At 41.1% G+C, this 13,670-nt stretch overlaps 1 protein-coding gene across 1 annotated transcript; it reads left to right on the top strand.

Moving 5' to 3' along the window:
* The first annotated feature begins 387 nt into the window (after positions 1-387).
* ednraa (endothelin receptor type Aa) lies at positions 388-13,457 on the top strand. The gene is made up of 8 exons (XM_086295403.1): positions 388-643; positions 1,551-2,063; positions 3,557-3,684; positions 5,466-5,664; positions 8,358-8,510; positions 8,646-8,779; positions 8,959-9,067; positions 9,421-13,457. The coding sequence occupies exons 2-8, from the start codon at positions 1,596-1,598 to the stop codon at positions 9,556-9,558; spliced, it is 1,329 nt and encodes a 442-aa protein (XP_086151529.1). The 5' UTR covers positions 388-643; positions 1,551-1,595; the 3' UTR covers positions 9,559-13,457.
* Positions 13,458-13,670: the final 213 nt, after the last annotated feature.

The raw sequence follows: 13,670 nt of genomic DNA, 5'->3' as shown, positions 1-13,670 counted from the left end.
TAATGTATACAAGACATATTGCGAGTCAGAGGGGATTGAAAGTGGAGGTGGGAGGGATTTAAGGAAAGGGGCAGATTGGAGGGGCGTTGGGCTCCCAGATGCCCCTGCCCTTGTGTGTGTGTGTGTGTGTGTGTGTGTGTGTGTGTGTGTGTGTGTGTGTGTGTGTGTGTGTGTGTGTGTGGGTGCTGCTGCGCCATGGAGATGACTGTCAGCAGGCGGTGCCTCTGAGAGAGAGGAGAGAGAAGAGAGGAGGGTGATGTTTCCAAAGGGGGCCCAGTCTGTTACCAAAGGGAGGTGGAGATTTACTATCCCACCCAGTCAAAGTGTCTCACTGGTGCTCTGACACGCACACACACACACCCACACACCCACACACATACACATGTAGAAGTACACAAAACCTCAGACTCACACGACTGAGCACGCACACACTCAGACGTACTGCAAACTCTCCACAGGAAACTCTGAGCCATAATGCGAAGGCACCTCAGAGCAGACGGGTGCATTGCTCAAACCAAGTGGGATACGCTGCGGCTTTGATAGTGCGTTAATTACTCATGTGATGTGATACAGATGTCTGGGGGCTTCAGCTGAAAGTTTGCCTGACGCTTTCCAAGGGGGCCAGGCAGACATTTTAGAAGCGGTAGGTGAAAACCAAATGTATTTATTATTTATGGATAGATCAGTTTGCGTGCTGTCACAGATCCCAGCAGTGTCATGCTGATGCTAAACTGTGATGCTACTTGAAGGGCTGGCTGCTAAATAGTTCTTTGTGTACTTGGTGACAGCTGGGACTTTGAACAGGAAGAACTCTGGGCTATAAGAGTTGCCGGTACTGTGACATGATGAAAAGGGTTTCACTGTGGATGTGATAGTTTAAAACTTTCTCTCTTACTCTGATTTTGTCCAGAAAGTTTGTTGTTGTTGTTGTTGTAGGGTTGTTTTTTTCCTTTTAATAAGAAGAGGGATTCAAGTTATAAACTACTACTACTACCTCTTAGTTCTGTGGGTTTGGGTCTTCATCTGGTTTTTATTTTAACCTGGGCTCTTGCATTACTCAGCTAACTAGAAGTCAATCCAGCGTGTCTATAAAAAGCTCAGTACCACAAGTCTAAACTTTTTGAAATTAGAAACAGATGGAGAATAAAGAACATAGGAAATCAAACTCACATGAAGGACTTGTTGTCAAAACAGCACAAGCTGACATAAAACCCCAACGTCCAGCTGCAACATTATCGATACAACCAAGTGCTGCTTCATCCAGGACTGACTGAGAGCAAAACAGATCCCCGACGTGTTCTGTTGATGCCTCATCCTCACTGTAACTACTCCTGGCATCATCCATCTGTGCCCCCTTGGCAAAACCTTTTAGAAGTCATAAAGATGTTGCTGAACTTCCTCATAGCTTTTGAAAGGGACATTAAGGCCATCAAACATTCTCGTCATCTCTGACTTCTAACATTACACTCCCGTCTTTTCAGATTTACTGTGAGCTTTCTGAAAAAATAACCACGTCTTTCTTGCTTTTGTTTGTTTTCTCTTCTTACCAGTGATACATTGGGACCATCTTTCTGTCAGTGATATCAAAGCGCTCAATGCGTCCCATAATGGGCTCTCCAGCTGGACATATGTTTTTGCTAATGGCCTGTATGGCAGCCAGAGGAATCTGCCAGATAAACAGAGCTGAAGCGGACCAGGACCCTCTCTCCAGCTTTCTCGTCCACTCCACCCTCCAGTCTGGTCTCTACAGCACTGTCAGCCCAAGCACGGGGTCCGGCATCCACCAGCGGACACAAGCGGTGGTATCTGGCTCTGGCAACGCAACTGCAGTAAAGAAACCACCTAATTGCACTGTAAATACCTCAATCAACGCGCATTTTAAGTACATCAACACAATCATTTCCATTATAGTCTTTGTAGTCGGGATAGTAGGCAACGCCACCCTGCTGAGGATTATATACCAGCACAAATGCATGAGGAATGGACCCAACGCCCTCATTGCCAGCCTGGCCCTGGGCGACCTTATCTACATTGTCATTGATATACCCATCAATGTGTACAAGGTACAGTTTTTTTTTTTGCTTACTCTAAACTCTTATTTTCATGTCAAGGCTGCTGAGTGACATGTCTCGTTGTGAATATGATGAAATGCAGGGACAGCAAAGGCGATATGCACAGATAAAGTGGAATATTACAGGCAGACTGGAGAAGAGGAGAGAGGGGGGTGAGTGGGAAAGGGCCTGAGTGAGTGTACAAATAGATGGCAAAGCCTAATCAGTCAGGTTGTTATCGTGTTCGTGTGGCGATGAGACAAGCAGTGGTATGGCTGACATAACTAAACATAAGAATCAGGCTGTAGTCACACACATCACTGGCCTTGCGCTGACCTGAGACATTAGTCATGAACCCTTATCTGGAATTTGGGGTTTTTTTGTTTTGTTCTCAAATCTCACTGCTCCACAAGTGATAAATAACTTTTGTACTTATTGTACTTTATCATCCAAATAAAAGTGAGGTGAAATAGGAGCATGAGAGCTTATCGGTCGGTCATGTTTGAAATCGACTGGTTTTGTTCTCGTCCTTATGAGCATTATAATTATTATTATTAGTTTTACCCAAATAAGCAACTGTTAAACATGTTAAACAGTCTTTTAATGATTATCAGCATCTTTAAAAGACACTGTCACGAGAGCACAACTGCAGCTCGTTTCAGTTTGGTTTGACTCGACCCTTTTGTTTACGCTGGGACCTCTTCAGAATGTGAATGACTATGTTAAATCATTACAGGCCCCCTGCCTTCGTTTGATTTCTTTCAGTAAACACTGTCATGGTTTTTTTGCAATAATAAAGAATGATGGCAAAATGAAGTGATCAGTCAACCTGATCCTTTGAGCTCATTATAGGATGTGGTTTAACCAAGAAAAAAAAGCACCTGGTTAAAATTATCTTGGGACTTTGAGGGCAGAGTGACTTTGTAGTCTGAGCAACACATGTGCAAAGAGGAAACAACAATCCTTCTGCATGGGGGAGCAGTTTATGCATAAACAAAGAAAGAGCCACATCTACAATGTTGAAACCTCCTGTTGTCTTCCTCGGGGCAAAGACATTGTTTCCAGAAACACTGTCTTTTGTTTTGCTTTGTAAAACTTTTGTGCTGCTGAAAAACGCTTCAGTGTCCAAGTGCTTACGTGACCCTGACTAATTTTACCAAAGGAAGAAGTAGTAGAAAACAACTGTTAGACACTAGTGATAAAAGTAGAAAGCCAATATTGAGATTTCTCCAATATTGGAAGTGGTCCCTGCAGACTGACAGTGATGTTAAGATGACACTGACGGACTTCAAAGTAAAATCCACTAGGAAGGTCTTATATATGCAAAAGGACCCATTTGAGTCAGGAAAACAACAGTAACAGCAGGCTTGTAAAACGCACGTGAAGACAAAGAAAATTATTTACTTTTTAATGATACATCAGGGAAGTGTGAGTTTTGCTGATGTGCGTAAAGAATACGTATTAAATCGGATTTAAATCCTTTCCTTTTTTTCTATATTTTCCAGCTCCTGGCATCACGCTTCCCATTCGATGACAGCATTGTGGGCCTGTGCCTTTGTAAGTTTGTTCCCTTCCTGCAGAAAGCATCTGTGGGCATCACAGTGCTCAACCTGTGCGCCCTCAGCGTCGACAGGTCAGTGCTGCCACATTGCCACACTGCTCAGTCACATAGTAGAGAGCTCTTATATGAGGATCTGGCATTTAAAAAGCTCGCGCTGTACATCTGACATCTGTACGTGTATTTGCTTAAGTGTGAACTTCAGTTTTATTAACTAGTGAACCAGTTTTTGCTTTTTCCCCATTATTAAAAGCAGCAGCTTCCCACAGAGCTTACATTCTTTCACCCAGCCAGGTCTCTGCGCATAAACATGCACGATCATCCCCGTACGCTTTTCTTAGATGGAAAAGGCAGAAGCTGAAAACAGCAGCCAAACAACTGGAAAGAAAATTAAACAAATTCGATTTGGCCGACCAGCCGTGCCAATTAATCCATATTGTGCTCGGCACAAGAGAACATTGCTTTAGATTAGTTGCTCGCAAATATTTTTTTCTAACATAAACAGGAGATGCTGGAATTAATTTCAGCAAAATGTATGAACATTTCGATTGGATTTCAGGGTAATGGCAGGAATGCTAAGATCATCTGCTCCAGGAAACTTGCTACACTACGTCAGTACTGATTGTGCATAATCACTCAAGAGTCATCCCTTTACTTTCTTTTCTATTGCTTCACTGCAACCCCCTCAAAAAAGAGACTCTTTACTTCTTTTATGGAGTTGTATATTATATATAAGCTGCACACTTCTGATGTTAACATTAGTCTGCAGTATGTTGATTGCAAGCATATTGACAGGTTCTTTTTTTTAATAGCACCTTAATAGAATTTCCTTAATGAATAATTGATGATCATGAAGTGCTGAAGCTCACGGTCATCTCATATGATCTACTACACTCAACTTTATAGATAAGAGGCTCGCCTGGAGCACCGGGGCTCAGCTATAAGAAGACAATATTAATGACCTCTGTTATGAGAAAAGCCAGGCTGCAGCTCTGTACCGTTGTAGTTCAAGTGCAGATGCTCTCCATTTGTTTCCAGGAAATGTGTAGCATATCTTCATCTGTGTGTGTGTGTGTGTGTGTGTGTGTGTGTGTGTGTGTGTGTGTGTGTGTGTGTGTGTGTGTGTGTGTTATGAAAGTGCTCGAGTCCCTTTTGTATCTTTTCAATGTTGGAGGAAGAGGAAAAGGTGGATACATTACCACTTAGTAAAATATAAATGCCACCATGTTGTTCAACAGAGAAATTCAAATGTGTCATGAAAAATATATTGTTTTTGCTATAAAATCTTGATGCCCGATTTTACTAAAACATTTCGACAAGTGGTTTCCATTAATGAAACAAACAAGCAAACAAGTATTCAGTGCACGGGAAACACAAGCCAACACACAGACCCCTCTGCCAACATGGGCCAGTCTGTTTGGAGGCTTCACAAAAATATAAATATTAGATATTTAAAATAAACAATTGATCATCTCTGCTCATGAATTCTTAACATTTTGATAGTGTTTGCTGACTGAGCAGTTTGTTGTGCTTGGTGTGCTGCCATGCATAAGGAAGCTCTTGTTAGCTTTGTCAATCAGGAGAGATGAAGAAAGTGATGACTTTACTTTAATATTACATTTCTATCGCACAGCTGAACTCTTGCTGACCTGTTTTAAACATTAAACTGACACTTTATATTCGTCTTACATTATTTGTATCCTAGGGTGCTGTAAGGATAACTGCAGTAATTACAGTCATTACTGCAGTAACTTAAAATCAGCCGGTGCTTTAATTTAAGCTGCTCATTGTGTGTAACAGTTATGGCATAAATAGCCATATGCCAGGTGATAACTTTGTGTCCCGCTGTGTCACAGATACCGGGCTGTGGCATCGTGGAGCAGAGTGCAGGGCGTGGGCATCCCTCTGATCACCGTCATTGAGATCGTGTCCATCTGGGTGCTTTCACTCATCCTGGCAGTGCCGGAGGCCGTCGGTTTCGACATAATCACCTTCGACTATGCCAACAAAACCATGCGCACTTGCATGCTTAGACCCCGGAGTGCCTTCATGGAGGTGCGCTGTTACCACTTTGCCATCCCTTTAAAGAAATTGCATTTTGTGCCCAACTTTTTAGACTGCGCTAAAGCCAGGATGTGCAAAAGAATTGTTGAATTCTGTAATGTAGAGACAAAATGATCTGCTGACATGACTGCTGACATGGGACACACACACGTGGGAGAACTACTCAGAGTGTAAGATCAGCATAATAGTTCCATCGTGATCACTGCCATCATCTTAAAAGCATCGTATTGTTCGTTTGGAGTCGGTAAGTGGTTCTAATGGACAGCTGGTGCACTGGTGTGCTATTTTCATTATATATGGGCGCATGTTTTTAAAGCATCGGTGCCCCAGTAAAGCATGTTTAGACCTTAAGAAAACTAGAATACAGCCATGAATCCGCTCCAGTGAATATTAAAGGAATAGACCTGGCCGGCTTAGTCTTTCTTAGTGATTATGCCCTGTTTCACAATTTTGGACCACGTAATTGATTGCAGGCCAAGTGCAATTACACAGACCTGGGGCCTCAGGCTCAGGCCACATGTGCATACCCTTGAGGTAATCTCTCCCAGATATCAATACAGTGCTAAAGTCTGTGCCATTGTTTAATAGCAATGAAATAGGATATTTTTGAAAGACACCTAATTCTATTTTGTCCATAAAGCACAAGATACCAAAACCTGAAGTGGTTCTACGAAGAGTCCAGAAAAACTTGGTGTAATAAGGTTTGGTCTGGTTTGTAGGGTTTTGAAACAGTGCATATTTAGCATATTTTTTAGAACCACAGAAAACCAGAGGCTCTTATTATACACAGTGTAATTAGAACGGCTTGATTTCAGACTTGCTACACAGTCTGTGTACAGAGCAGCATTCACATGGACTTCATTAACACTGGAGTACAGGGGGAGGCTGGTAGTGGTGTGAGGAGAACTGCTTCGGTTACAAAAGCATAGATTCTACTATAGCATGAAGTCCAGTTTAATGATTTTCAGTTTACTTCCATAGCCCAACACCACATATGACATCTTATTTAGGATTTTTATTAATGTTAGGGCCATGTGAATAGCTGATGAAATGGAACTATAGATTATAGTGCAGAAACTGCATAAAGTCCTAAACCCTTTAAAACCTGAACCATGAAATAGCCACCAGAAATCTTTCATTTTTTGATAATGGAGTGTTTGTCAAACCTTTAGACAAAAACTTGAATCTGCATATATGAGGTTGAATTTGTATCACATTTGCTAAATTGTGCTTATGTACAATATTTTTGCAATTTAGTCAAAATTTGTCACGCAATTTATATGATTTTTTGAGGGTAAAAAAAAAAAGTCACACTGATGATGTAGAAGTCTCAAAAACTCACAAAAACACATGTATCAAATCTGATACACTTGGTTTTAAAGGGTTAAAAAAAAGTCTTCCATAGGAATTAAGAGGAGACTTGATTAACTGATCCTCAGCAAATGTGAGCACCTCTATAAAAGCAGAAATTTCAGCAGTTTGCTGGTCTGGAGCATTCAGGTGTGTTTTAACGCCATGCCAAGGAGTACACAGTGTCAGAGAGGCAAATTGTTGCTGCTCATTACTCTGGGAAGGCTATTTCTCAAAGAATCTCAAGTCCTTCATTCACCAGAGAGAAAGATTATTTAGAAGTGGAAAACATTTAAGACAGTTTCCAGTGTTCCCAGGAGTGGACATGCCAGCAAATTCACCCAAAGGTCAGATCATGCAAGGCTCAGAGAGGCTGCCAAAACCCCAGGAGCTACAGGCCTCCGTTAGCATGTTAAATGTTAAAGTTCACAACAGTACGATTGGGAAAAGACTGGACAAGGATGGCTTGTTTGGAAAGAGAAAGGAAGTGGAGAAAGGAGAAAGTCTCTTCTCTCTAAAAAGAACACTGCAGCACAGTTTAGGTTTGCAAAGTTGCATCTGAACTAACCACAGGACATCTGGAACAATGTCCTTTGATCAAACGAGACCAAAGTGGAAAGTTTGACCATGTTTGACAATGCCATGTTTGGCAAAAACCAAACATGTGATATCAGCACAAACACCTCATACCAGTTGTCAGCACAATGGTGGAGTGGTGAGGACTTGGGCTTTTTTTGAAACCACAGGATCTGGGCACCTGGCAGTCATTGAGGTCAGCACTGAACTCCTCTGTATGCCAAAGTATTCTAGAGTCAAATGTCAAGCCATCTGTCGGAAAATTCAGTCATACAACAGGACAATGATCCCAAACATACCAGAAAAAGCAGTAAAAATAAATGCTGCGGTGGGATTTTAAGAGAACTGTGCATCAACAAATTCGCACAGACCTCAATGAACTGAAGCAACATTGTAAAGAAGAGTGAGCCAAAATTCCTCCAACGATGTGAGAGACTGATAGTCTTCCAGAAAATCATTACCTCAAGTTATTGCTGCTAACAGTAGTTCAACAGGCTATTGAATCGTGGGGGTGTTTTCACAGGACTGTATGTAATCATGTGAAAAAGTACTTTTTCACATTATTGTATGTGCAAGGATAAGCTTAAGGGGCATTAATAAATATGTATGTATGGGAAATGTGTGGAGCTCAGCGGTCTGGAGTCCCAGTAGGTCATAAACCTTCAACTCCCTAGTCTCAAACTCCCAGGTCACAGTAAAACATGAATTTATTGCAGTTTTTCATAACTAACCGCGTCACTGTGTTTGACGCTCTCTAGTTCTACAGAGATGCAAAGGACTGGTGGCTGTTTGGCTTCTACTTTTGCGTACCACTGATTTGCACAGCTATCTTCTACACTCTCATGACCTGCGAGATGCTCAACCGCAGGAATGGCAGCCTCCGGATCGCTCTCAGTGAGCACCTCAAACAGGTTCAACAACATTTCTAAATCGCCTTTTCTCTCTAAATATAATCCCAGTGTTTATTCCATTGCTTTAACATTTGACATTTCATTACCTAAACATCATCTTCAGACTACACAGTAATCTGTTGTTTCCCTCTGCAGAGGAGAGAGGTGGCCAAAGCTGTCTTTTCCCTCGTCCTCATCTTTGCCCTCTGCTGGTTCCCACTGCACCTCAGCAGGATTCTTAAGAAGATGATTTACAACCAGACAGAGAAAATGCGATGTGAGCTGCTCAAGTGAGTTTCTAGAAGAATAGACTTCTGACAAACAAGGTCCTCAAAAATCTACTGGGAAGAAGAGTATGGGAGCGCACGGGCCAATTTAACTCAGGGTGTCACTAGCTTCTTTGGAAGCTGGGCTTCCAAAAATGTTTGAAAATTATTCCTTCAATATTTCTCCTGTTCTCTGTTTTCAGTTTCCTGTTGATCCTGGACTACTTTGGCATCAACCTTGCAACAATCAACTCCTGCATAAATCCCATTATCCTCTACTTTGTCAGCAAGAAGTTCAAAAATTGCTTCAAGGTATAGTAGGCATGGATATATACACATGTGGCATGCATGCAAAATCACTCTTTTTTTAATTCCACACACCCACACTTCTTCTAATGTTTTTGGTCAGGCTGGGAGAGCAAACAACGCTTAGCTTGTGATGACTTTTGGTAACCAAAATGTAAAAGCAGCCTGATGATTTATGTACTAATTTTACCGGCCGAGGTCACGAAGGGACAGAGACTGAGATTAACCATGTTTCAAGCTTGCATGTGAAAGGAGTTGCAGGAGCAAACGAGAAATGTGATCTACACGAGTGAAAAATCCTGTCTGCAAACGCTGCCATGTTTAAATGTTCCCTTTCCTCTCTTCACATGTTCTCCAAGTCGTGTTTGTGCTGCTGGTGTTACTCCGACAATCAGCTGAACAGCACCGGACCCATGAATGGCACCAGTATTCAGTGTAAAAGTCCAGAGCCCAACAACTTCCACACTGACCGCGGTACCAGAAAGTACAGCAACTGAGTTCCCGGCTGAGGAGTGTCTTTGAAGCTTTTCTGTATCCCCATCAAGCACTTAAAATGTGACAAATACTCATATTATAATACATAAATCAAAAAAATGTACACATTCAGACAATAATCTACGTGAGGACTGCAGAAGCAAAACATGAATATGGCAGGCATGCATTAGGAACTGGAATAAAAGGGATGAAAATGGATTGGGGAACTTCAATACGCTGGTGTTTCCTGAGTCTCTCAGCAGACTAAACTTCCTCCAACAAACTCCTTCTGTTCCCACACCCACGGACAGTGACTCTAGCTTGTAAGAAGAAGGAGGAGGAAAGCAGGAGGAGGAGAACTTTTAAAGGGAAGCAGCTGAGCCTCACTATAAATTGCTCTCTATCAAGAGCCAAGTGTGCTATTCCTGTAAAGGGCAGCACCACTGGGAAGGATGCTGCAGGAAGGAAAAAGCTGACTGTTCTCCGTCAGAGGGGATGACGAGTGATGAGTCCCCTGGAGTTTGCTACTTACTGATAATGAAAAACAGGAAAGCATGCTAGTGACAGTTGTTGTACAGTATATTTGGCTCATACTTATTATTCCCTGAGCTACTACGTGGTATAAACTAGAGGATGACTTTAAAGTTTATTCGCCTGATGTTTAAGTCCCACTGCTTTTTTTGAGTTATCAAGAAAGGGGTGCACTCTGGACGTATCTGAACAAAATCACTGACAAAAACACAATTTTTTTTTCCTAGTTTCTAGTGAGAATACTGCACAGTAGACTTCACAAAAAGTCAGGTCCTCTGTTAAAGCAGCTGACACATCAGGAAACATAGGGTTGCAGGTTTTAGAGCAAACAGTTAATGTGCAACAATGTATTTTAACACACGTCATACAAATGACTAACATGCGGTAGATTAAAGAGTAACCACAAGTGTGACCATTGAAAAAAACAGATTCCTACAACACTGTGAATTTCAACATACAAATACAACAGTTTTCTTGACATCTCTGCTTTATAACCCAATGCAAATATATACTCATGTAATGACCAATTTTATAAAGTGTTAGACTGCAGTAACAATATTTTTACTCAGCCTATCTTACCTTTATAATGACATAGGTAAAGAATGTTTTGTGAGATGATAGACACTCCACATTTAGAGTTGGGTTCGCATTTTGGGAAATGTGTTTACAGTGGTCGCTCGCGATAACGCGGTTCACCTTTTGCTGTTTCACGGATTTTTGTCTGGGCAAATTTGCGTGCTTTTTGTTTGGTTGGTTGGTTGGTTGTTGTTTTTACAGCACATTGTGTTCTGCGTCCTGTAGACTATTGTCAATCGATCTCGTGCTGTGTCTCCTGCACAATACAGAATACGTTCAGCTTGTCAAATTTACATAAATCTTCTATCGCTAGCAGTGTGCTGCAGATGCCTTTTGTTTCATTCTATAATACTGCACTTATTTTTCTACAAGGTTTGAAATTTGAGAGTGTTTAAACAACAGAAAAAAGTGTAAAAATGTTCATGCCTGTCTGAGAAAAGTGTATAAAGTGTGTAGTGAGGGGTTTTACAGCCTTAAAACATCTATAATAATTGTAAAAAATAAAGTTAGCTACTTTGCGGTTTTAACTTATTGCAGGTTATTTTTAGAACGTAACTCCCGCGATAAACGAGGGGCCACTGTACTTGTTTTTGCCCGTTACTGTGTGAAGCTACAGCCAGCACACAGTTAGCTCAGTTTAGCGTAAAGACAGGAAACAAGGGAAAACAGGGGGCCTGACTTGGTCCAAAACCAAAGGTCCACCTCCATTTTAACACATTTTGCCATTTATATAACACGTCCATGTATACTTACATGCTTCACTGGTAGAACAAGACTAACTCAAAGGGGTCACAGAAAAGAACATTAAGCTAGCTAATAATACCTCTATATCTCCAAAACATATTTTGACTTCTTGATAAATCATACTGTCTGTTTTACTTTTATAAGTGGTATCGAAAGAAAATAAGAGGTGTGGCTACACTGGCTTCAGATGTTTTCAAAAGCATTTTTACTGAAGCTAACGACTGAAAAATAAACTGAATCATGTATCAAGTTTAGCCATGTTAGCCTGTATGTAATAGCTAATTATGTAAAGAACATTCTTGTTCAAATCAGGACTGTTTCTCAACTGTGTGCAGTTATTTCCTAGATTTATTTATTTTATTTAGATGAACTAACCTAACCTAGAGCTTAGAGGCTACGAGCCCATTGCTTTATGGGCTTACTCACAATGGGCCTCTAGTGGACAACCAAAGCACTTGTTGCATGTGTAAGCCTTTTTGTATATTTTCCAATCATGTGTCAAGAAACAGAAATCCTAGCCCCCACTGCTGATCACCTCACTGATCCCACTGCCGATCACTGGTGCCAAAGCTGAGATTAGTTTGCAAAATTCCATTCATATTCCCAGAAATCTGAATCGCTGCTAGTTTCTTCCTGTGTTTACATCCGTTACATTTACAAACTGATGGCTTAAGCTTTGTACTGTATCTCTTTTCAACTCAACCATGCCAGAAGAGTGAAGAGGAGCATTTCCCAAAATGATGATCAAGTACTGTATGTGGAACCCGTGTCCCACCACAAAACAACTATAATGCCTTATTCTATTTGATGTGTGAACACCATTGATCTAGAAGGACCCAAAGACTGAGCAATAAGCTGTAAACTCTCTGCCGTCTTACTCACGGGTTAGTATGCAATGCAACAGAAGTCACAAACAAGTGTTGCAGCTGGTAGGCTCCCCATTATGTGAATATCAACATAATATTTTTTTCTGTCATGGAGCCACCAGTAAGATGGCAGCGATATGCTAAGGACCCAATTTCATTCGGGGTCAACCTTCAGGATCAATAAAGTTTTATTAAATTGAATTTGAATTGAAGGAGACAGGACAGAATAGCACCTTTCTGATGTTCTACATCTATGAGAGATACCCGTAAACCTGTGTGACTTTGAATGTGCACTATTGTGTGTGTGAGTGTGTGCTGTGTCTGCAAATACTAGCACGTCTTTAGTTGGAGTGTTTTGCACACTTATGTATAGATCAGTTTATATCTGTACGGTGTTATTTTACCACTACTCAAAAGCTATTCATAATAATCTGTAGAAAAATGGATTTCGTATATGTTTGTTGTCGCTGATTTAACGTGTTAACCTCATGTTAATGCTGCTGCTTATACCAATAAATCAATTTCCATCGTAGGAAACAAGGACGTTTACTCAGCCATTGTGTTGCTCTAAGAAGTCAAGGTCCCCCCTCCCCTCCTGTTTCTCATCTGCAACTGTGAGAAAGAGGCGTCTGGGAGTGATTTGAAACACACTGACCTGCTTGGCACTCAAGCCCTAAGGGTTGCGAATGTCAGGAGAGAGGATGTGGAACGGCTTGGATGGTGGGAATGTGATACTTATAATTCACTCTCTCAGAGGGTAGGGCAGAGGACTGAAAAGTTTGACCATTAGCGGCATAGTTTGCATAGTTGTGCAGTCCTCGTTTTAGTCTGTCTTTAGCATGGCTTTAATTGTCTAAATGCATCTAAGCACTGCTTCCCTAAATCTGTATTTTTTTTGACAATTTGGCTGTGAGCAAATGTGTCAATAACCCAAGATTACACTCCATCACACTCAACAGCAGACAGTTACCAGAACTGTGTAGCTCTATATACAAAGTCAAAATCATCCAAGACCAACAGGCCATTGTAGCAGTCACGGTTTATCAGACATTGGTCTGGTTTATGTTTCAGCTATTGGCGATAAATCTCAGCCTGGTCATGAACTTTATGACATAGTTTCATATTCCTTGCATTATATCACAACTGGTTTCCTGTAACTCGGAAGAAATTCCTCAAAACTGCAGTCACTAAAATGTCATATGTTACAGTTCAATGAAGTGGAGACAAAAATAAATAAATAAATAAATAAATAATAAGCCAGGAGAGAATTTGGTGGGAATCTTGTCTTCTGCCAGCAGTGAATTAAATAAAGCCTGAAAACAAATAGAGGATCTGAAAGATCCAGAGTGCTTTCCAAGCAGAGCTTAACTCTGATTTGGTGGATACAGTAAAAATATGTTAAAAACTAGTCGATGTTC

The sequence above is a fragment of the Aulonocara sp. 'chitande type north' Nkhata Bay genome, linkage group LG6, assembly GCF_057382095.1.
Source record: "Aulonocara sp. 'chitande type north' Nkhata Bay isolate Kocher_YH1m ecotype deep benthic linkage group LG6, A_spYH_male_GT1.1, whole genome shotgun sequence".
Classification (NCBI taxonomy): domain Eukaryota; kingdom Metazoa; phylum Chordata; class Actinopteri; order Cichliformes; family Cichlidae; genus Aulonocara; species Aulonocara sp. 'chitande type north' Nkhata Bay.
This window is presented reverse-complemented; position numbering and strand designations above follow the sequence as displayed.

Coding starts and splice junctions, on each gene's coding strand:
- ednraa (XM_086295403.1), top strand. CDS start 1,596: ATGCGTCCCATAATGGGCTCTCCAGCTGGACATATGTTTTTGCTAATG. Junction 5,665..8,357: donor CCCGGAGTGCCTTCATGGAG/GTGCGCTGTTAC, acceptor GACGCTCTCTAG/TTCTACAGAGATGCAAAGGA. Junction 8,780..8,958: donor ATGCGATGTGAGCTGCTCAA/GTGAGTTTCTAG, acceptor CTCTGTTTTCAG/TTTCCTGTTGATCCTGGACT.